The sequence below is a fragment of the Homalodisca vitripennis genome, chromosome 4, assembly GCF_021130785.1.
Source record: "Homalodisca vitripennis isolate AUS2020 chromosome 4, UT_GWSS_2.1, whole genome shotgun sequence".
NCBI lineage: Eukaryota > Metazoa > Arthropoda > Insecta > Hemiptera > Cicadellidae > Homalodisca > Homalodisca vitripennis.
Genome location: NC_060210.1, coordinates 195352365 through 195378025, shown reverse-complemented (window position 1 = coordinate 195378025; position 25661 = coordinate 195352365). Strand labels below are relative to the sequence as shown.

Genomic DNA, 25661 nt, shown 5'->3' with positions numbered 1-25661 from the left:
TGAAAATAAAATCACTTTTTTGACATATTTATTTCATGTTCCAGTCACCACCACGGTTGAGGTCTGGGTCTAAAGGTGAAACTGTCTTGTTATCTGGTGGAACTGATAAGAAGTTAGCATACTCCTTAGTCCGACCCAGGCTACTCCAAAACAACAATGACTGGACTAACAAGGCTGCCAAAGTCGATGCGACTGTCAGTAAACATCTTTTTTCAGGTGACGTTTTCGACCAGCTTGTGTCCCATATCACTCACGAGTTGAAGAGTGTGATTGAAGAGGCAGTACGGGCGACGCTGCTGTCCGTTAACGATGAAGTGGGTAAGCTGCGTGAGTAGGTGGGCACAATGACCAGGAAGATGGGAGGAATTAGATGGAAAACTACAGGTACGCTGTGACGACCTTGCACAATATCAGCGATGCCAAGAGATCTATCTTCGGAGTGGATGAGAAGACACGGATCACACTGTGGTGGATCTCTGCTGATAAAAGCTTGGCATGGTCCTGCAAGTAACAGATGTATAAACATCCGTTATTTGCAGGTCACACCCAATCAGTCCAAGCCCGAGGGCAAGAAGAGGCACCGTCCTATTATCGTCCGCCTGGTCAGTTACCAAGACTGGTGGACTATATACAACAACAACAAGCTGAAGGGCACAGGCATCACCACTATATTATTCATTGCTAATTTTAAATCTGGTTGTAACGTTCCCTTTTTAGTTTTATCAATTTATATTATAAACATACTAACTTAATTAAGCTTTCGTTACAAAGCTTTTTATTTAAATCTAACCTAGTTTTTTTCTTCCTAACAATATGTCAATAATTTTACATAAGTAATATTAAACTTTTTCATATTTTTCTAAACATTATTTACAATATGCAATTTAAATTATATGACTTTTTGTACATTTTATAACCTAAAACATTTATATAAACATATTTTTTAAAACCTCTAAAAATAAAAAACATCATCCATGATACGATTTATACCCTCGTAGTCACAATTTATCACTTTTCGTTAACAGTAGTTTTGTAAAGTATTACATTTATTAGTTCGTTTATGTGAAATATTGTGTCCTAATTATTACTGTGAAATATGTCTCGCCTCTGCTCGCCGCTGTGCGGGAATCTGACTGCCCAGCCTGGACCAATGCGCATGTCCGCACTCCCTACCCGCACTTCTCTGCCGATATCTCCGTCCCTATAGTAAGGTTCTTAAGACAGCACATGTTAATTCAGTCAGTTCATTGCTATATTGATGAATTTCGTTCAATATTTAATTCCCTTCCTATATTGACATCATCTTAATTCCTGAGAGATGGCTAAAGCCTGTTACTAGCAACAACGGTGTCAACCTAACTGGTTATATCCTTTTCAGGATGACCGTCTGCACAATCGTAGCGGTGGATTCGCTGCATATGTCATCTCACTTTCCTACTTTATCTGACACATCTAGGGAGGGGCATTCAGAAATCAAATGTCGCACAATCGTAGCGGTGGATTCGCTGCATATGTCATCTCACTTTCCTACTTCATCTGACACATCTAGGGAGGGGCATTCAGAAATCAAATGTCGCACAATCGTAGCGGTGGATTCGCTGCATATGTCATCTCACTTTCCTACTTTATCTGACACATCTAGGGAGGGGCATTCAGAAATCAAATGTCGCACAATCGTAGCGGTGGATTCGCTGCATATGTCATCTCACTTTCCTACTTTATCTGACACATCTAGGGAGGGGCATTCAGAAATCAAATGTCGCACAATCGTAGCGGTGGATTCGCTGCATATGTCATCTCACTTTCCTACTTTATCTGACACATCTAGGGAGGGGCATTCAGAAATCAAATGTCGCACAATCGTAGCGGTGGATTCGCTGCATATGTCATCTCACTTTCCTACTTTATCTGACACATCTAGGGAGGGGCATTCAGAAATCAAATGTCGCACAATCGTAGCGGTGGATTCGCTGCATATGTCATCTCACTTTCCTACTTTATCTGACACATCTAGGGAGGGGCATTCAGAAATCAAATGTCAACACCCTTATTTCCTCTGATCTTAATATCATTAATGATTATTTTGTAAACATTTCAGTATATCAATTTGCAGCTGAGCTGAGGGTTGCTCCTTGGAAAGCGTTGGGCGGCAGGTTCTTGTTCATAACTGTGAGTGAGTCCAACGTACTGGATGCTTTTTCGAGGATGACCAGCAATGCAGTCGTGGTTGATAATATATCTCTACTCTTTCTGATATGTTGCCAATCACACTGCCTATTATAGTAGGAATTTCCAATTCCTCATTCAATTCTTCTGTATTCCCCGATGTTTTGAAATATGCTCTAATTTGCCCATTGAAGAAAACTTCTAACTCTTAACTGTACAACCTTCTAAATTTCCAAGTAACTCTCAAACACTTTCTGAACTATGCCCAATAAGTATTTTATCATGTCTCTAAATTGAAAGAGTAGTTCACCAACAGGTTTCTTCTTACCTCTTCTTCTTCTTCTAATTGTCATGCACTTAAGCCTGAAGGGCCTTTTGCGCACCAGCATACCATAAGGCCTACCAGTCTACGATTTCAGCAGTTCCACTTCTTACCTCAATAACTATAATATTTTGAACAAACTTCCAATCAGAATTCCATATCTAATATCACAGTACCACAACAGCTTTATTGAAAATCACTGATGATATCCAATTGGCAATGGGTAAGAGGCTAGTGTCCATTTTAATAATTCTTTACTTTTCCAAAGCCTTTGATTGCGTATTCCACCCCGTTCTCCTGATCAAATTAAAACTCTCTTCGTGGGGGGGGGGTTCTTGATCGGGATTATGGTTTTCCCGGTGGTTGTGTTAACTGGTAACCTCACTAAACGTCGGCAATGTATGAAGGAAGGGGATAAAATTTATGACTGGAAAACTGTTACGAGGGGAGATCCACAAGGTTCTGTTCTTAGACCCCTTCTATTCTCACTTTACATACATGGGGTATTACTTCAACCGTAAGATATTCAAATATTCATGTTCACTGTTTCCTTGACAAGCTTGACACTTCTGTGTTACTAGTCATCGGATATAGTAGCGATTAACTTTTGGGTTAAACTATATAGTCTGAAATTGAATAAAAAGAAGACACAACAATGATTATACATAACTCGAGACTGATTAACTGTACTAATCTTGATACCGCACAGAAACTAAACGTAACAGTCGTAAACTAAATAACCAAAACTAACTGAGGAATCTCAGACTGAATACAATCTTAAAATGGCCTAACCATGTTACAATAATATGTAGCAAAGTTTTTCCTGGCATCCATAGTTTAAAGAAGTTTGCCTTGTATTTGCCATTCAATACTCAGGCGATGCTGGTTAAGACATGTATATTTCCACAGTTTAACTACTGCGATGTCATGACCAGTGATTTGATTGTTAAGCAATCGAACAGACTGCAGTGTGATCAGAATTACTATATTAGACATATTTTTAATCTTAAACATCATGAGCAACCACGTTTCACAATGTTTTCAGCAGTTATTACTCTTGAAACCCTACGAGAATTTCAAATTCTTTACATTCTATATTCAATTATCAAAACTAAAACTCCTATTTATCTGTCCGCTTACTTCAATTTTATCTCTGATATTAGTGAACAACCTACAAGAAGAGGAGCCACTTAACTATCAGTTCCAATTCACAGATCAACAATTTTTAAGATGTTGTATTTTTGTCCGGGCTTACTGCCTTTGGAATGATCTCCCTGACAATATTAGAAGTATTGAGGGTCCTGCATCCTTCAGTATGAGGGTCAGAGACTTGCTTACTGGGGATTACGGGCGGTGGAGCTTGCGAATTTGTGTGAGTCAGACAGTATCTTAGCGCTTGAATTAAGTTCATGAAATATTTTATGTAAATTAAACAATTTTGTTTACATATTATAATAAAGTATAATTATGTTGACATTTTACATTGTCTGTATTCAATCATTGTTGATATAAGAAGTATTGAGGGTCACGAATTCTTCGGGACGGGGGTTAGAGCGCTTGAATTAAGTTCATGAGTTATTTTATGCAAATTAAACAATTTTGTTTACATATTATAATAAAGTATAATTATGTTGACATTTTACATTGTCTGTATTCAATTATTGTTGATATAAGAAGTATTGAGGGTCATGAATCCTTCAGGATGAGGGTTAGAGCGCTTGAATTAAGTTCATGAGTTATTTTATGTAAATTAAACAACACACACACACACACACAGTTGTCATATCTATATGTCTATATATATATATATATATATATATATATATATAGATCTATCAAAAGTATAAGGACCCTAGTAAAATATTAAAACAAGGCTCTCTAGTCCTTAAACACATGCTAAATCTAATACTTAATTAACTGTAGTAAAAAAAAGCTATTATATTGGACAAACTGGCAGAAATTGTAATTAAAGGTTTAAAGTACATATACAAGCTTTGAAAACAAACAACATGTCTACAGTAAAATCAAATTTCACTGAACATTTATTAGCAACTGACCATAACTACACAAATATCGAAAAGAACACGGATATCCTAAATATCGAAAGGAAAGGAGAAAAAGTAAACACAATAGAAGAATTACATATCTATATAAATTATAATAAAGACCCTCATAACATTTTACATAGCAAATTTAAAAAATAAGAGAAACCCAATTTTTGTTAACATTAAAATATCAAATACACAATATTGATCAAACTTACAACTGTGTAATATAAATTTAACATCCATTTAAATGGTCCACACGTTGATATTTAGTTGTTTATTATTTACTTAGAGGTTAATGAATACTGATGATGGTTGAATACCGAAATAAGTGTATGGCAATGAAATAATTTTAAAAAGGGTTTTTGTTGACTATTTATTATACTAATACAAAGATAACCCTGTAAATAACAGATACTATTACCATGTTTTGGTTTAATATTTGTTCACTGAAGGTGACTTTCGATAGTATGAGGTGAAATATTTCAAAGATTTTAATTACTTGTCTTAGCAATTTTTCGCTAAGCTGTTAACAGGAAATCTTAAAACGATACCGTAATCAAGAAAATAGATATTTACAGTATATTATCAACGATTAATGAATAAAAAGAATAAGATAATTAATTGTGGATATTTGCCTTTGTATTTACAGATAACGTGACGTTACATCACTCACAATCATTAATAGCACTTCTCTCTTTATTTACCTAAAAATGAAGATAGATGTTCAAGCGAGTTCCTACTTAGATGTATGTGTGTAGTAAAAACCAGGGATATCAATAAGAAAATAGTTAATTGAAATAACAAACAGACAGTAAGGTAACAATCTAACCACTCTTTGTTTTACCCAACAAATAAATTGTAAAAATAGAATCGCTCTTAACCAGATTGAAATCCCCCAGAGTCTTATAACTATTGCAACAGAAATAGTAGAATTTTCTGATCCATGTATCAGTAAATGAGATAGAGAGAAAATTGTACATATCAAAATCTACTGTATCAGAATTATTGGCGAAATGTCAATGTAGTGTGGAGAAAGCATAACAAGTGAATTGTATTTACAACACAAAACACGCACGGTTTCATTAAAATCTAACTAATAATTAAAGAGAACTAAAAAATTATGTTGTAACAACGAAATTATTCCTGTAATAAAGAATACTTAGATGACACAGTAGATCACAAAATGTATAAGTAAAGAACACGAACACAACAGAAGAAACGTTGAAAACAAATCAATATGTAAGTTTGAACATTTCTGTACAAATTTGGAACAAAGCAAAATCATAAACTGTGGAAAATTTTTTTTTTCAAATAAAAACTAGTTGAGGCTTAATACTTTAAATTAGCAGACAAACTTTTACGTCAATCTACTTTTTCAGGTTACTTTGTCTACAAAAATTGAAAGGTATCTATAAAATTTAGTGAAATTATAAATATGTGAGAAACCTCATTTAATAATAAAGTATAGACACATACATGTTGACCCTACGATAAGAAAGGCACAGTAAGACAACGCTTTTTCAAATTTTTATCTCACAACCACGTTTTTTTATTAAATATGCTGTCCCATGCTGTACTTAAAAAAGGAATTTCTTATTGACAAGTAAAATAATGGAATTTTAAAAAATAAAAGAGAAAAGTCTTGAAATATTGACTCAACAAAATAAATCTTTCTAGAAACAATCTATCACAATTTTAAATGGATTTCCTTTCAAATGAACAGTATCTGAGCATTCTTTATAGTTTGTTATTTCCGATGGATAATTTGAAAGGATAATAGGATTGTGAACCTTGCCATCGTTACGGGTCACAAAAATTTAAAAAAACCACGTTTATATATTTTATTATATATAAAAATTAATTTTTATGCATCTTTAACTTTGTCTTACAAGTTTTTGACTGAGAAAGAGGATAGATTTCAATCCTCAAAATGTAGAAATATACATTTTTGTAATATTACAACAGTGGTGATTCTCCACAACCCTGTTGTCCATTCACTATCAAAGCCTTAAAAATTAATTCATTTCTGGGTTTTTTACTCTTAGTTATAAACTGAGTGCAATTTTTTTATTGAAAATATATGTGCTGTGAAGTATTGACAAATCAGTGCTAAAAAGGTATTTGTGGAAGAGTTGTGTAAATATACACACAAAATTCATCCAGGAAATTTATATATTTCAGTTTCAACTTATTTATAGCTTTGAGTCTGAGTTATCAACAATGTGTATTAATTATCCAAACTATTCACATACTAAAACACAGCTTTTTGTATCCTTATATCCTCCATATAATTTCCAGAAGTCATATACAAATTCTTAAAATCTAATTTTGTTAGTTCACATAGTGTAAAATAGTTACATAATTATTTATTTGGTGCTCAGCTATTTAAAAAAAAATACACTATTGTAGTTTACTTTGAAATTTCTACGTCGCTTACATGGTTTTGTTCGTTTGAGATCAACCCAACAAGATGGTGAAGTTATGGTGAGAATTCAATTCGCCAAATAACTAAAGAATCATATTTAATTATTATTGGTTTTCTTTATTTTACATAAGACATATTCAACTGTACCTTATTTATTAGAATGAAACAATAAAAGAGTTTACACATACACACGACTGTTACGAAACCTGGGGCACGGTTTCGAATATGTACTATAATATAACAGCAAGTAGTGTGGTTCCCACCCAAATGATCTCCTCACTTAAAACTTTCTCAACTTGAAAAATAAGCTTGCCTATGTGTACATCGGTCTCCACTGGAAGATGTAAGCTCACACTGTCTTGTGGATTTGGAATTTGCAAGTTATTACTGCTGAGAAGCTTTATTGACACACAGCTTTTAGATTTTTTTTTTTATTATATACAAAAAAACGCAATTAATCCCCAATCAATTATTAACCCTGGAATTGGTGGTAATTTTTCCTCAGACGGTACACCATTTTTTAGTGTTTTGTACCCTACTTTAAAAATGTTGTAAAAACTTCATTTTCGTTATAGTCCAATCTGTATACTACATTTTTTTCAGGAGAATGTGGAGATAATTATAGCATAGAACATTATGCATAAACCATAAAAAACACAACTACACTAAAAGCTTTTTACCCTTTTTTAAGTGGTGTGATTCCACCTGGTAAACTGAGATAATATAATAAATATTTAAATCTAAAATAGGCAATTTATTCTACATTCTATCTTGTTTCATAAAATATATAATGGTATCCACATTCTCTTGAAGAAAAATCAAAACATCATAAAACCACAAATAGTACAAGAAAGGCTAAATTTGTTGCTAAGAATAAAATTTTTGAAAAATGTTTACAAAAAATATATAATTCTTACACTAAGTGTTTCCAAAATACTAACATTTAGAGAATGGTATGCACTACAAAACAATAAATAAACAACCAATTTCTTATTTTTGAAAAGTAGTGGGACATACCAAAATTTGTTACTATAGTAAAATATATAATTTTTTCCTAAATATAACAAAATTTAAAGAATTATGTGAACTCCAAAATAAATAAATAAAAATCATTATCTGATATTCTGCAAATGTAGGCTTGTAAGAATATATGAGGCTATATAAGAAAGTTGTAAACCATCAATTGTATGAATACCTAGAAAAAAAATAGTTTAATTACTGAATCTCAACATGGCTTTAGAAAAAAATTATTCTACTGACACTGCACTAACCAACCTTGCAGATGAAATTTACAATGCTTTGGATTGATTAAGGTCTTCAGTGGCTGTGTGCCATAATTCATTAAAGGAATTTGATTGTGTAGATCATGCAATCTTAATGAAAAACTGGAATTATATGGAGTGGAGGGCACATATTTAAATTGGTTTAAATCATATATTACAGAGAGAAAACAAAAAACCAACTTTAGCACATCAGACCATAAAAAACTATAATTCAGAGTATGAAAATGTAGTGTCTAGAGTTCCGCAAGGATCAATTTTAGGACCATCACTATTTACATTGTATACAAATGACCTACCAAGTGACATAAACACGAAATTAGTTCCATTTGCTGACGACACCACAGACATAATCAAGGAGAAAAACTTACACGTGATGAAATTATTAATAGAACAAACTGTAGTTAAATTAGGAGTGTGGTTTAAAGTTAATGGAATGGTTCTAAATGTTACAAAAACAAATATTGTTCACTTTAAGAACAGACAGCAAAGAGAAGACATTTTTAGTTACCATAGATTATGAACAAATAAATAGCTGCAAAGATGTAATACTATCAGGAGATTGTTTTGTTGAACACATGACATGGACAGGACAAATACAAAGTTTATGTAAAAAACTCAACACTATTTGTTTCAATATGAGCTGTGTTACACACATCACAAGTTTAAAAACAAAAATGACCCTATACTATGGCTTTTTTTACTCAAGTAATTAAGACGTATGGAATTACATTGTGAGGCTTTGTAGAAGTAGCAGAAAAAAAATATATATAAGAACAATGACATTTTCAGAAGTTTTGTCAAGAAAAATTTTAGAAACAGAAGATCCTTACTGTCCCTTGTGTGTACATGTATGAAGTACTGAGTCAAGTTCATTAAAATTTGAACTGGTTTTCTAAAGCAAAAATTTCTCATCACCACAATACCAGAAATACTAATTTGTTAATATATCCCATACATACCACAGCAATATTTGAAAAAGTGTTTATTTTATGGGCATTACACTTTACAAGAAATTGCATAACGATCTCAAACAAATGATATAGGTTGAATAAAATAAGTTCTTGACATAGGTTCTTGGATAGAATAAAATATGTTAGTCAAAAAGGCCTGTTACAAGATTTCTGTATTTCTAAATGACATATTTTATTTATTTAGATCCTATGTTTTTTCTTCAGAAATTTAATTTAATATAATAAGAAAATCAATGGTTAGTTTCCATTTTGTTATTTTTAATTTGTTATATTGTTACTAATTTTATTGTTATATTTCTTAATTGTTTTAATAAATGATTTTTATTACATTGGTGTGCTACACTTTAACTATGTCTGACTCAGTAATGTTTAAAAAAATAAATATTAGACATAATAAATGTTAATATTGTTACTTATTTTGTAGTTATTTTATTCAGATCTGAAAATTGTAATAGTGTTATTGTTAAATTGATAATAATATTATTACTACTAACGATGAGAGACAAGGAAAAGAGAATTGTTTGATGAATTTCTTTTTTTATTTAACAATATTATTTGCAATGATAAGGTTTGACAACTTTCATTGTTTAGCATATTGATGTCTGACATCTTCGCACAGCCTTTATGTGCATCTTAGTAATAGTGTCTAACCCATTCAAGACATTCGACGGGCAGTTTCCGTCTTTCACTTCGCGCGGCCCAATGACTAAAGACGCTAGACACGACATCGACGTAGTTGAATATGTTGCCGATAGATCGCATAGGCATTCACATTTGCTGCATATTTTGTTCTCAATATTCTAGTCTATGTTTTCTTCTTCTTTGTTGCTGAAAATCATCTGATATTGCTTAAAATCATCTTGGCAAAACAGCTTTCTTTCGTTTGTAAACAGTCAAGATGGCGTCTCGCGACCGGAATGATATGTTCGTAAATTCAGATGATTTTGCGGCTTACGTTGCTAATGTTTTGGATGAAAGTGGTGATGAGGAAAGTGACAGTGAACAAGATGACATGATACATGAAAATAATGAAATGTCTGATGGTACAAGCGATGACAGCAGTGATAATGAAAGTGACAATAACCCACCGGCTAGGCCTTGTGATTTTGAGTGGAGTGTTGAACCAAATACTATTAGTACAATGCGTTTTACCGGAAATCATGGAATAAATCCTATCATTTTGAGGCAGTTAAAAGAAAACTGCACTGAATCAGATGTGTTCAATCACTTCTGTGACAAAACCTTTTGGGCTCAGGTAACCCTTTGCTAGGCCTCCCGCTTGTGGAGAATCACCACTGCGCCTTCAAGGAAAGTTTTGGGGGCATTTTATTGAAAAGATACCTCCAACCACCAAAGCCAGGCCCTCAAGAAAATGTAAAGTTTGTGCCTTACAGGGGAAAAGAAGTGAAACAGTGTACCAATGTAAAAAGTGTCATGTTCCACTTAATCTGGAAACATGTTTTGAGGTGTTTCACAACCGAACCAACCTCTAAAGAAGTATAATAAAAATTTGTAAATAGTGTAATTATATGTATATTTAAAAAAACTAACATTTTGTGTTCATACAATAACAAGGAATAACTAAGGTTAATTTATAATATTCATAGCATGTTATACAGTATGTGTTGTGCAAAGTGCACCTGTTCTTACACGAAAGCATGGAAAGAGTCCAGTTCTGTAGTCCAAAAATTATAGTAATTTATTCAGTCACGAATGGGTTAATTTTTAATATCAGATAATATTATGTGGTTTTACGTAGCAGTGACAACATTTATTACTGTACTATTTCTGACTATGTCATCTTACCAGCATAGCTAGATCTTGTAAGATATAATAGGACAATAAACGTTCATTCATTCATAAGTGCATAAGAGCAACAAGATTCGAGAAATCAAAAGTACGTACTTAAGTAAATTTTTATTAAGAAATATATAATTGATTATATTAATTTTACAATAAACAAATTCTAATTTTCAACATTTGTTGAAATATTGGCTAAGTTTAGCAGAAAGAATAAAGGGAAACAAACTAGGTGCCACTGTCAAGGCCTATGTTATCCGAGTCCGACAGGTCAACAAGTTCTTATCAGAAGGCCAGGCCAGAAGGCTTATCAGCTAAGTTTTGGGACATTATTGAAATGAGAGCCTAATACAAAGCTATAAACCAACATAATAAACCCATGATATATCAATAATTTTCAAAATGGCTAGATGAAGATGATCTTTCTGGGAATTTTTATGACGTCATTGTGACATCACTGTGTCAAAATAGCAAAACTAACTTCACCCTTGAAATCAGCAATTCTATCCGTTTGAAATAGTGGTGGTAAGTTGATTTATCTGCTATATTAACGGTCAAAACACGTGTGTGTCAGATCGACATTATAATGTCGATTGCTACTACCGAACTGAAGCAGATCGATATTATAATGTCGATTAACACTACCAAACTGATGTAGATCGACATTAAAATGTTGATTGCCAGTTCCAGGGTTAAATACTAGCAGTTACCCATGTTTTGAGAAACAGGGACACCGTGAGCATATCCTTTTTAAACAGCATCCCAAACAATCCTGATATGAGTGATATCGCTGAAAGATATTCCAATCTCTTGATCCATTTTAGATTTAGATTTAAAAATGGAGCCTTGAAGTCTTCTATCAAAAAGACTGTGAAATTAGGACTTACATATTTTTATTGTTAGTTTGTTCGTAATTGTATACTTTTTTAATAGTGAAGTGATGAAGTACTAAACAAGTTTTTTTTTTTAATAAACATATTGAAAAAATAAGGTAGACAAAGTGCACGAGGTTTAACATTATTGTTATGGGGCTACAATCAAAATAGCCACCAGCACAACCAGCTCTTGAAGTAAAGTGTCTACTTTCTCATCATTATGAATTTGCTATCATAATGATTAAGTTTGCCACTCAACACCCCAAGTAAAATTCCCTTCGTGAAAAAATCCCAATCTCTCCGAGACAAGTTACAAAGTAGGAAAAATGTGATTTACTTTGAATTTCAATTAAATATTGAAAAACTTTATAAACCCAATAGTGACACAAACAGATACGGAACAAGTTACATTTCACGTCTACCGAATGGATTATGTCTTATGAAGAAGATACATTTGTTTAATGGAGAGCTAATCCTCGTGTCCTGCTAGCCTGCGTGAGGATTTCTCAAACAGAAGGGGGAGTTGATACAGTACAAGGTCGATGGTACTGATAAAAAGTGCTAAGGTCACAGACAGGATTTGAACTGCGCTATCTCTAACTCAGATTCAAAGTTCGACGTCTCACTATCCATCAAAAAATTGAAATTACTCATAATAATGAAAATCTTAGACCAACAACCCAAAAATTTCAATTAACAATAATTATTCTGAGACGGGTTCAGGGGATTAATTGCCGTAACATTTTGCACGAAATAACTACTAATGACTAAGAAATAACATTTTCAACTAACCTGGAATACAGAATGGCATACACACACAATGTGGTAGTTTAACTGTTTATCATATAAATGTTGTTATCCTCTTACCAAGTTTAATTGTAATATTCCTTTCCAACTCATTCTTGAATCGAACAGTCTGAACTCCGGAAACTGCTTTTACAACAGTAGACTTCCCATGGGCCACATGTCCGATGGTACCTAAAATAACATGAATCATAGGCTCGTTATTAATTCCAAAACGTTATTATATTACTTGACAGTAGATACCAAGAAGAAATTCAAGCCCAAACAGTTCTGTAAAATAGTTAAGAAATCAATTTACCAATGTTTAGTCTCAGCTGAAAATCTGTAACATTGATTACCTTAATAAGCTTTGTATTAGTTACAACTATTATTTAAACTAGATACATTTTTCTGTGGTATTTAAAAAAAAAATGCTAACAATATAAAAAAGAACAATAACAATATAAAATTACTCTGAAATCAAGACTTCAAGGATTATATACACCAGCTAAAAATTTGTATACCGGACGGTTTACAGATATATCTGTAAAAATAGAAAATAACCTATACCAATTTATTTTTAAGTGAAATTTGTTATGTGCATTGGCAACACTGCAGTCGGATATATCAGAATGACTTGTTTTGCCATAAAACTGTCAATAAAATTATTTTGAGCAAATTTACTATTGTTAACGGTTTTTTACCAAATTGAGTTTGAAACAAAATTTTGGTGCGAGCCTGAAAAACAAAATTTAGCCGAATTTTGTATGCATATTCCTCATAACCAGCAAGACAATTATAGTAGTTTGATATCACATAAAAACTGGTTACAATAAAATGTGCCAAAAGCGCATTTCTATAAAAAATGTCCCAAACCTTAAAGTTCATTATTATTTTGCAGATTTTAGATCGTCTGCAAAAGGTTAATAGTTAACAATACACTGACTAACACAATAGAAGTAACATTTAAACATTAGACACTGTACTGCCTGCAGTTGCACCGGATGTGTTTAAGTTGAACGTAGAGGGATGAAAGCATTAATAGTGCATAGTAGCATTCGTGATTATAGCACATGTAATGCTTTGCCACTCATTGTGATGGAGATTACGACTCTATCATTAGACAGCCTATCAATTAATTAATTACTTCTAATTGTTTGTGCTCTTTGTTGCAAACTTACAATAATTATACTTTGTTCTATTTAATACATTCACAACGATGGGTACACTTGATCTTTCACAACTGCCTTCTTGTACCCGATCGGGTACACACCAGACTTTTGTAAACCGCGCTATGCGCAGGATGGGGTACATGTTGCTATGCATTTCCTTATTGCGATTTTATTGTTTGCCGTCTAGTGTACCCAGCAGGTGCATTGCTTAATTTTTAAGATAAATTAATTTTTAAGGTACTCCCTGGAGAACACAGAAAAACAGTGAAAAAATATATATTGAAATAATTTGTTTGTGTAAAATTGTGAAGTCTACATACTTTTCTTCGTAAAACGTTAAAGAATACTATTACGGAAATTAGCCGCTGTCATGAACGTGTTTAAAACATAAATTCTAATTGATTCCTCTAAATTTGGTGCTCTAGGCATATGCCCAGTATGCCTACTGGCAAATACAGAGGTGGTTGTGACAATTAAGTCAAAATATTGTTTATAAATTCACACACCCACAAAAAGGAATGAAAAAATAAACAAATAATATGAATTTATTATAGCCACTATCAAACGAAACAAGGAAAATGTTTGAATATGTTATTGAATTTATAAAGAATATTTATATTGAATCAACCATATGCTTAGTAACTGTCTGTTTCTTTATTCCAGGAAATCTTTTTCTTTGTAGAATTTCTTCAAACCATTTCCAGTCTTAACAGGTGATCAGGCACTTGTTATAATATACTGCTCCTTTATAAGTTGTCTCAGGGAGGCTGAGGTGTTGTATCGGAAGTGGTAAGTTTCAGGCATTTCTTGTGACAGTTTCCGAGTTTCGGTTTGTTTCACAATGCCACCAGTAGAATAACTTTCACAAGTGTATATTCCCTCGATGTTTAGTTTACTATTGTTCTGTTTCAAAGGTAAGTACAACCACACTGAGTATTACTGATAATGTTACATATCCCAAATGATAAGAATGACCAGCCATTGCTAACAGATAAGACAGCTAGAAATTAAATATGACAGATAAGCAAGTGAAGTCCTGGTCATTTTATATTAAATTTAATAATTATATTTTCATTCACAAACCAAGTTCTGAAATTTAGAATTATTGACTAAATATCTTAAAACCTGGAGAAATTTCGTATTTAAGATGTAGATTTACAATACTCAAATGGAACCCAGTTTAAAAATATGTTTTTCAATGTTAAACTCCATACGGAATCACAACACTTTGAACGGTCATATTTCCTGGTAAAACAAATTGTTCAAATGTGGCAAGAATAAAAAGTGTTAAAACTAATTTTACAATGGAAAAGGAAAACCATAATAAATAACAGCGTGTTCCATAAGAAAGCATAAACTTGACGGCTAGTAGTTTATACAAGTTTTAAATGAATATTCTTAAATGTCTCTAAAAATCAGGGAGGTTCCCCCATTTAAAGGCCTTATACAAGGTCCAATCAAAAAGTATCCGACCTCGTCGTGTATCGCGGCTTCTGCTGCCAATAATGAGATAAGATTTGTTGCGACAATAGTTCCTACTATGATAAGGAAAGGTACAAAGTCTTATCTTGATACCCCAACTGGTTCGCCGGAGACGGGTCAGTATGTACTGATAAGTCAAGTGCGCGTATTGGTTTTTCTCTAACTGTGAAGATGACGGAAAAAGTGGAACAACGTTATTGCATTAAATTTTGCGTGAAACTCGGAGAAAAACAAAGTGAGACCATTCGGAAAATTCAGCTAGCATTCGAAAATGAGGCAATGAGTGTTACGCAGATTAAAGAGTGGTATAACCGTTTCAAAAGTGGTCGAACCTCGGCAGAAAGTGACGCGAGTTCGGGCCGACCAAAAACAAGTCGAACTCCGGAAATCATCGAGAAAGCAAAAGTTTTGATCTGTGAAAATCGTCGAATGACTGTGGAGAAAGTAAGTACTGAGTTAGATGTGAGTTTCGGATCAGCTGAAGCAATTTTAACGGATGACTTGGGATTGCGCCGGGTAGCCGCAAAATTTGTGCCAAAATTGCTGACAGACGAGCAGAAGCAACGGCGATTGGATGTTGCCGAGGACATGCTGCAATGTTGTGAGGATGATGCGGACTTTTTGACATCGATAATAACTGGAGACGAAAGTTGGGTCTATGGATATGACCCTGAGACCAAATTTCAGTCATCACAATGGCAGTCTCCCCAGGATCCTCGGCCAAAAAAAGCAAGGCAAGTTCGAAGCAATGTCAAAGTGATGCTTACTGTTTTTTTCGACCACCGTGGAGTTGTGCACCATGAATATGCCCCTGAGGGTCAAACTGTGAATGCACAGTACTATTTAACCCTTTGAGGTCTCAATAAAAATTGCTTCGACTGTCCTCTCCGGTCGTATTTAATTTCTGTTAGTTTACAGTTCTTTGACAATACACAAATGCAAGTTTTAAATCCCTTTTTCTGCAACTTTTTTTTATTTTTTTCTCTTTATATATCAATGTAAATAACCTAAAAAGAATGTTTACATTATTTTATAGTAGTTTTTTTTATAACTTTAAGTAACATTTAAAATATATAAAAAAGAAGTATAAAAATATAAAAACATAATTTTTATTTTTTTATACATATGTAATAAACCAAAATTACATGAATACAGGTGAAAAGGCACTAGGATCTCATCAGATACATGTTATTCATTATATAATATTATATATAATACATTATTTATATATTATAATTTTGCCTTAGTCCAGCCCTAGGCCTACTTTGGGTAACATGTCTAGCTCTTCCTCTTAGTCTACTAGTTTGTAGCTTAGGCCTAACTCTATTATTTGCATCTCCTTGTCCTACTTCTATCACATTATCCACGAATTGATCAAATTCTTCCCCATCATTACCTAAAGTTTCCAATCTAAACACATCACTTTCGTCGTCTAGGTTACCGGTGACTAGGTTACCGTCATTTACCACAATGTTTTCAGAAGAATTTTCACTATGATTCAACTAACAATCACTATCACGGTCTTCTTTAATAATCTGTTTTTCATTTTGGATATTAATTTCACTGAAAATACTATTACAATCATCTAATTCATCTAATATTTCGTCGTCGTCAGTAAAACTTGTACTTGCACCATCCATATTTGTAAACACGGCGCAAGTGCAGACGTCAGTTGTTGTATTGGTCTTCTATTTTCACTTCCAATGCCTCCTATATCGTGAATAAAGATCGACGTAGCATTCACGTAACCAAAATAGAAGTCCAAAGTACCGAATAACTCAAATACCGAACAGCAATAGGTTAGAAATGGACAAACAAGCAGTGACATTATCCGGTTGACCTATTGTCGACATGCGAGCGTTCAGCGAAACTGCCGCGGTCGACCTATAGTCGACGACCGACCGCAAAGGGTTAAGTGTCCAATGTCGTCTCCGAGATGCGATTCGCCGCAAAAGACCTGACTTGTGGGCGTCTCAAAATTGGCGGCTACACCACGACAATGCGCCAGCTCATTCTTCCCAGCTCATTCAAACTTTTTTGGCGAAACACGGCACTCCGCAAGTTCCTCAGCCTCCGTACTCTCCAGATATGGCTCCATGCGATTTTTGGCTCTTCCCCCACCTCAAAAAACCATTGAAAGGCACCAGATTTGAAAGTCGAGAAGCAATTATGAAAAAAACGACGGCTGATCTCATGGCGATGCTGAAAAGTGATTTTCAAGACTGCTTCCAGAAGTGGAAACGTCACTGGAATCGTTGTGTTGCTTCTCAGGGTGCTTATGAAGAAAATTAACGCCAGCTTTTTTCAGGTAACTTCAGTTTTACGTTGCACCAAAAGGTAGGATACTTGTTGATTGGACCTCGTATATGTATATAAAATTTTAGATAATTTATATTTATTGCTTGGTTAAATTACAACACAAAATATTTCTATTAATTTGAATAAATTTTTATTCAAAACAATTCTTATATGTCATACTTTAATACAGGTTAGTTTTTAGTTTATGTATTAATTATTGTTGAAATTGTATAAATGTTCATTAATTTAATAATACAATAAAGGCAATTTTTGCACTAGTATAATAGTTTTAGCCTGCTATATAATACCTGTACTGTGATCCTCGTAGTTTAAATGTACTACCCATGGACGTACATTTTTTGTATTGAAGCTGAATTTCTGCTAATCCAATTCAGTTTACCAAATTCAAAGTTCCTTTGTTTACTATAACATATCTATTGTTTACTTACCAATATTGATTGTTGCTTGGCGGCTAATGACTTCTGGAGAAAGTGCAGTCAATTTAGACACATCCTAAAATTAAAAAGATACTCGTTAGAAAAATTATAAATTAAATGTATTTATCTCCAAAAACCTTTTAAATTAGATTTTCAAAATCTATATATTACATGATATCTATAATATAGAAAATAAACTATGAGAGAGAGCAACATTTTTTCATCCCACAACTATTTCTGTTGTTTTTTTCTCTAAACTGTTAGAATACTTATACATTAAAAGATAATACAATTAATCTACTTAATGTTATTGATAGAAATTTGTTGTATAATATAAATGACGTGTGGGAAAATATGTCATGTTAAAAGAATCACAGAAAGTTTTCTAAGTTGGCTAGTCTCAATCAAATCACAATTCAGCACACTTTATTTTGTTGCATTACATTTCTCCAGCAATGGGAAAGCTGGTATGTACACTGTATTGTCTGTTGTGCAGTAGGAACCACATCGTATGGCTTATTATAACTTTAAATACTATTATTCAAAACATTATTTTGTTGCATTACATTTCTCCAGCAATGGGAAAGCTGGTATGTACACTGTATTGTCTACTGTGCAGTAGGAACCACATCGTATGGCTTATTATAACTTTAAATACTATTATTCAATACATTATTTTGTTGCATTACATTTCTCCAGCAATGGGGAAAGCTGGTATGTACACTGTATTGTCTACTGTGCAGTAGGAACCACATCGTATGGCTTATTATAACTTTAAATACTATTATTCAATACATTATTTTGTTGCATTACATTTCTCCAGCAATGGGAAAGCTGGTATGTACACTGTATTGTCTGTTGTGCAGTAGGAACCACATCGTATGGCTTATTATAACTTTAAATACTATTATTCAAAACATTATTTTGTTGCATTACATTTCTCCAGCAATGGGAAAGCTGGTATGTACACTGTATTGTCTACTGTGCAGTAGGAACCACATCGTATGGCTTATTATAACTTTAAATACTATTATTCAATACATTATTTTGTTGCATTACATTTCTCCAGCAATGGGAAAGCTGGTATGTACACTGTATTGTCTACTGTGCAGTAGGAACCACATTGTATGGCTTATTATAACTTTAAATACTATTATTCAATACATTATTTTGTTGCATTACATTTCTCCAGCAATGGGAAAGCTGGTATGTACACTGTATTGTCTACTGTGCAGTAGGAACCACATCGTATGGCTTATTATAACTTTAAATACTATTATTCAATACATTATTTTGTTGCATTACATTTCTCCAGCAATGGGAAAGCTGGTATGTACACTGTATTGTCTGTTGTGCAGTAGGAACCACATCGTATGGCTTATTATAACTTTAAATACTATTATTCAATACATTATTTTGTTGCATTACATTTCTCCAGCAATGAGAAAGCTGGTATGTATACTGTATTGTCTATTGTGCAGTAGGAACCACATCGTATGGCTTATTATAACTTTAAATACTATTATTCAATACATTATTTTCAACTTACGATCTTTTAATTTAGGTATATTTCTATCCGTCCATAACATGTACATATTTATAAAAATTAACTAAAGTTGCTATTCCTGTTGCAGTGTAAAACTGAAAATTTGAAAAGATATTAGTAGGGCTATATAACAGAAATAAATTTATAAAAATACAAATATTTATTGACCTTTTAAACGCTTATATAAATATAGTATTTTTTTAGATTACGCTCATTTAAGGTGAAAAATTTTAAATGAAAATTCCTTAAAGCTATTTTTTTATTCATTCCTAATTATTAATAACACGCAAAAAAAGAATTTTTACAATAATGTAATACTTGCATTAAAATAATCATATTTTTTCATAATAATAGAATATTTCAACAAAAATCAAATTCAGGTTACAGAGTTATTAAATACATGTGATGAAAAATATGAAAACTATGTACAAAGATAAGAAAACAAATTAAGTGTAATATGCTGATCTTGATTAGTTTATAAGTTCTGATGATAGATGTAGGCAGTTGTATGGTAAACTTCAAAACACAAATCTGGATCGTCTGGGTGATGAGCCATAATTACAACAGAAAAGAAACAATAAAAACTTGTTATAACACTTAAAACATGGTAACAATAACTTTTTACAACTGTTTGTTTAAGGAATGACAACGCAAGAACACTTCCCAAAGGCACAATGCTTGCTCCACTGACAGTCGGTAATGGCGGACAGTATCGTCATCGGCGTACAGACGGGAGTGGGAGAACAGCTGCCAGCAACAAAACAATTTATTGTTTACTTACTGCGGCCAGCTGACAGCTGCAACTGGATTATTTGGTCAAGCCAATGCATTACTTAGTATTGTGGCTTATATATTGAGCATATAATTTTCAAAAACAGTAATAAAATATATTTTTATCGATCAGCAGATTATTTTGTCTTTGGCGTTATAAGACCTAACAACATCGTGGATTATTCCGTCTACGGTGTGCTAAGGGTTAACTTTATTTAACTCACAGGAATATAGATTATATTTAAGAGTTTTTATGTGCAATGTTCAAAATTGTCCCATCCGTGACAAAAATGAAATCCTAGAACTATTTTGAAATATTTCTTTTCCATAAATATGTTTTAGACTATAATAATGTAAAAATATAGAACATCAGTTTAAACATCTAAGGGCCATCCATATTAAGTAATCCAATATTTTAATGAAATGTTACGTAAGATTTCTGATATGCATGAAACTTGCACATATGCTTATGCTTTATGAAGACCTGTAAATTTATATTGTTCTACGATTCATACTCTTTTATATAGAATTTTTAAAATACCAAAATGACGGTAATCTGGTTTTATAGAATTGCTTTTGGGAAATAAGAAATGTATACAAAAGTTATCATATTTTAAGTATTAATAAAGATTTTGATCTGGAACATATTTTCCTCAATTTAATGGACGCATTATATCTACAAAAAAGCATTAATTTAAATATCAAAAGTTTAAAAAAAATCGTTATGCATAACATTATTATGACTTCCGAAAGTAAAAGATGGTTTTAAAAAAACGCTTTCTCCAAACAGCTCGGCAGCTGATAAAAAGTATCAAATAAAACCTATGTGCTTTATATTAATATAAAAAACAAAGTGACTCTTTTGTGTGTTCAGTCTTAAATAATAACATCAGTAATAAGGTATCATCTTCTTCAATTGGGCGGCCTATTGCCATGCACTAGCTTCAACGGCCTTTTGTGCACCCTGGAAGCGCACCACGAGGCCGGAAGCACACCACAAGGCCTACCAGTCTATGATTTCAGCAGTTCCACAAACCGCCGAAAACAAACTATGAGGTTTCCCTGGGGAAATTCACCACCCTTATCCAAACTACCAAATGGCATACCGCTCCCTTGTTATTGCAGGACAATCAAAGAGCACTTGTCAGCAGTTTCCTACATAATAAAAGTTAAATATTAGGGCTTACGATACAGGTGGCGCTGATCATGTTCTTAATTTGTGCAACATTTTGTAATTCTAATAAATCTGACCAATCAAAAAATAAGAAAAAAAATAATTCAATATTGAAATGAGATTGGCAAACAAGACAGAGCACGGAAGGTAATATGACAAGGTTCATGAATTCATTCAGTTCAACATTATTGTTCAAAAGTAATTGAAACAAAATTAAACCATGTGTATGATTTTTTAGAAGTGGTCTCTGGAAACAGGATATTCTGTTGTTTGTAAATACCTATTACAAAATAACATGTTGAGTGATTATGTTCCTGTTAAAAATGGGAAATAACGTTATTTGTCAATAACCTATTACCAAAATATTGTGGTTAGTTGATATTACGTTCCAGTAACCTGTTACTGAACTGATGTTTTAAGTTGCAAATATGAGTGAGACTAAATCTACGTGTGTGTGGTCTATATAGAAAAATTATACGAAAATTTAACTAAGTCAGTTAAATGTAGTCTTAGACTTCTTTGAAAGATACTAATTATTTAATAGATACTAACTGGTTATTTAAAATTTTCAACTTCACAATATACTTATTGGTTAGTATACAAAAACTTAACTAACTCACTACAATGTAATATTTAGATTAATAAACTAGGACTTTTAAATAGACTATTTATAATTAATTATAAATAAGAACAAACAACTAAATGAGAATAAGTTATTTTTGTTTCAATTTTTTCCAGACACAAGTCAACGTTTCTATTTTGATAAATATATTTTATTTATTTATAATTATTTATTTTAATCTGATAATTTATCCCCTGAAAGGACCATCCAGCTCACTCCACTACGTTATTGGTTTCTCAGTAACGTAATACCAGAAAAACGTTACCAGAACTACGTTCTTAGCCTCATTGCTTTCATGGTAATAGCCTCGGCTGTTACTCAGTAAAGAGGTTTTTAAATTTTTAAATCAAAACAACAAAACCAACAATGGCCTAGGATTAGATATCAAAGAAACCTTACAATTCTTAAAACTTGCCCAACTTTATATCAATGAATAACCGCTTTTGTGAAATGGAGGAAAGAATTCTCCCCTTATGTTACCAGAAGCCAAACCCACATGTTGAAGCTACTTACACAAATCTCGTCACTTGTGACAAATACATGCTTTCCTCATATTCATCACAATTTTTAGTCTCAAATTATTGGTTACTTCGGGTAGGAAACGATAACCGGACCCGGTTTTTTATATCGAAATTAGCAAACGATATTACTTAATCATAACCACCATTATAATCAATCGATACTGATTAATTATTTTGAACTACCAACTTAAATAATCTATATCAACAGCTGTAAACACTTTCAATTATGTAATGTAATGTTCATTACTTATATGTAATGTTTCAATTTTACATATAAGTAACATTTGATTATTAAAAATGACAGTCAATTTTAGAAATCTACACGACATTGCTTTGAAAGATGATAAGATATGTTTTACTTGGCTTCAACATGTAGGACTCATACCGATAAATCCATTATGTGAAATTTGTGGGAAAGAAACAACTGTAACTGTGAGAGGAGCAAATATGGTCGTCTTCAGTTTACCTAATTTTGCTTTATATCACTGTAAATATTAAATCCATATTTTAATTTAAAACATATGATTGTTATTGAGGACTATAGACACTTTTATATCGATTGGTAGTCTAGGATTTAAGATGCGAATATTAGGTATCGATGATTACATTCTTCGATATAAAAAACCGGGTCCGCTTATCGTACCCTACCCGTTACTTCTTGTTATATATTCTGTACATTAAAATTACTATAACTAATAAGTTGAAATCATATGCTAAGTTAAATAAATTGTAATATTAAATTATTTCTTCAGATAAAAACAATCGATACATTCCATAATAGCAATCAAATAACGAGTGTAGGCCACTTATTAAAAATCTACCCTAAATAAATTGTAAAGGAATACAAACATTTTGAAACCAATAAACTAAATTACCAATGTGCCTACAGCAAAAATGTATCAAGCTGTCTGACACTCCTAAAATTAATGTAATTTCCATTTAGGCTTGTGTTTTTGAGGATATGGCCTATCAAACCAACACATATGGGTAGGCTTAACTGGCCCAAGAATGACAAGTCTTTATATAAATATGTGTAACCTGGAATTGGTAAACAAGTAGTCACACTTACAAAGTGAATAATTGGTAACTGGATGACAGGTAAATACAAAAAAAACCTAGGCCAACTAGTTTATTGTTAAGATAACTGGAGAAGCCTGCAAACTTGGCTATTATGTAGCTACACAGGTTATATTGGTATGGATATTCAGTAATATTGCTAAAAAATTAAGAGATCAGATTGGTGAAAATGAACATTAGATAGGTAGTTCACTAATTTAACAAAATAGGATGCAATAAATGTAAAGGTTCACATGCTGCATTAACCGTGAAAATGTACAGTAATGAATAATGTAGTAATAAAACTACTTACTAGTGTTGCTAAATCTTGCTTTGAAAGCGTAGAAGAATTATTTAATTCAAGAGAGGTCATAATTGTTATATTGTTTCTGAATCGTCTTGGCCGATGTAGAGTAGAATTATTATAGTTGGAGGCAAAACGTGAACCGACCTAACCAACAGCAACAACACTTAGAAACAGAGACAGCCAGACGAAGAAACAAGAAACTGACGCAACGTTGAAACACAGGCAACTAGATTTTGCGTTCTCTGCCAGCGGGAAACGACTAATGTAAGTAAAAAAGTCAATAAATTAAAATACAGAAGTAAATTAATACAGGATATCCTTCATAAATAGTTTTGAGGGAAGCTGAACTATAAATATCTACTTATTATTTCTTACGCAACTAGGGCATCATTATATTTAATTTTGAACAGTAAAACCATTATTTGGTAAAACCGATTACTCTATGGGCTCAGTTCGCGGCTCTCTGACCGAGGAATTGGAAAAATTGGAAATCGGTAGTTGGGGAGAAAATTTGCGTACTTTCCCGGTGGCTGTGATTATAACACGGTCTATCTCGTGCTGTCGGAATGATTTCAATCACCATTTGTATGATCCACCACTCCCAACTCCGCGACACGGTTTTAGATTTGCTTATAATTTTTTTTAGTTTGCTACGATCCATGGGATTAACCCAGCCATGATAGTAGGCTGATCTGCCCGTGTCAACTCTCTCTTGTGACAAAATTTTTCTGAAGTTTGGGAAATTTGGCACTTTAGATTTAAATTTCTAAACTATTATTCCGGTCTGAAAAGATAGAAATTAGAGATCAACATGGGAGTGTATTGGGCACGTTTTTACACATTCTTCACAGCAGACATACCAATGAATCAATCGACATTAACTGGTCCTCCTACGTAGACTAATGGTTATAGTCTCGGCTCTCTAACCGAGAGATCACAGGTTCAAATCCCGGGGAGATCCAAACATGTATTTTGATACTAAAAACCAGTGCACTTCGAATCCGGCATAGCTGACGCCGAGGCTTAAATGAGATTTACAAAAAGACATTAACTGCAACCTTTGCAGATGACACTGCAGTGTTGGATTCTCATCAAAAACAATTTATGGTTTCATAGATCTTGCAAGATGTTTTAAATTAATATATGATTAGATAAAACTCTGGAAGATGAAAATAAATATGTGCATATTATATTTACTTATACAGTGGGAAATCGGTCACATGTTTTCCTTAACAATATTCAACTAACTCAACAAAATGATGTAAAATATTTGGAAATATTCGGCATATTTCAACCGAATAGGTTACTTTGTTGTCACAACAAATTGTGTGTATTTCATCACTATATAGTATTTTAAACACCTTATGTTTGTAAATTAGCATTTACTTATAATGAGATATTTTATTATACTCGTCAGAGTTAATTAATCACACATTTCACCGTCAAATGTAATATAAATGTACATTAACATTTCAGTCGCATATATCCATATCATAAATGTAGTATACGTTTGGAAATTTATGTTATCATCATAATTTGTATGAGTATTAATAACTTTTTTGATAAATAATAATATTCAATTTATTCCTACTTCAATTAATA

The 25661-nt window shown here is 32.7% G+C and overlaps 1 protein-coding gene across 1 annotated transcript in view; it reads right to left on the bottom strand.

Annotated features, from left to right (window-relative positions):
* Nucleotides 1-24261, bottom strand: part of LOC124360841 (eukaryotic translation initiation factor 2 subunit 3) — a 72622-nt gene extending 48361 nt beyond the window's left edge. The window contains 3 exon segments of the mRNA XM_046814791.1: nucleotides 12758-12868; nucleotides 18075-18138; nucleotides 24066-24261. Coding sequence (XP_046670747.1) covers nucleotides 12758-12868; nucleotides 18075-18138; nucleotides 24066-24125 — 235 coding nt within the window. The 5' untranslated portion in view covers nucleotides 24126-24261.
* Between the last annotated feature and the right edge of the window lie 1400 nt (nucleotides 24262-25661).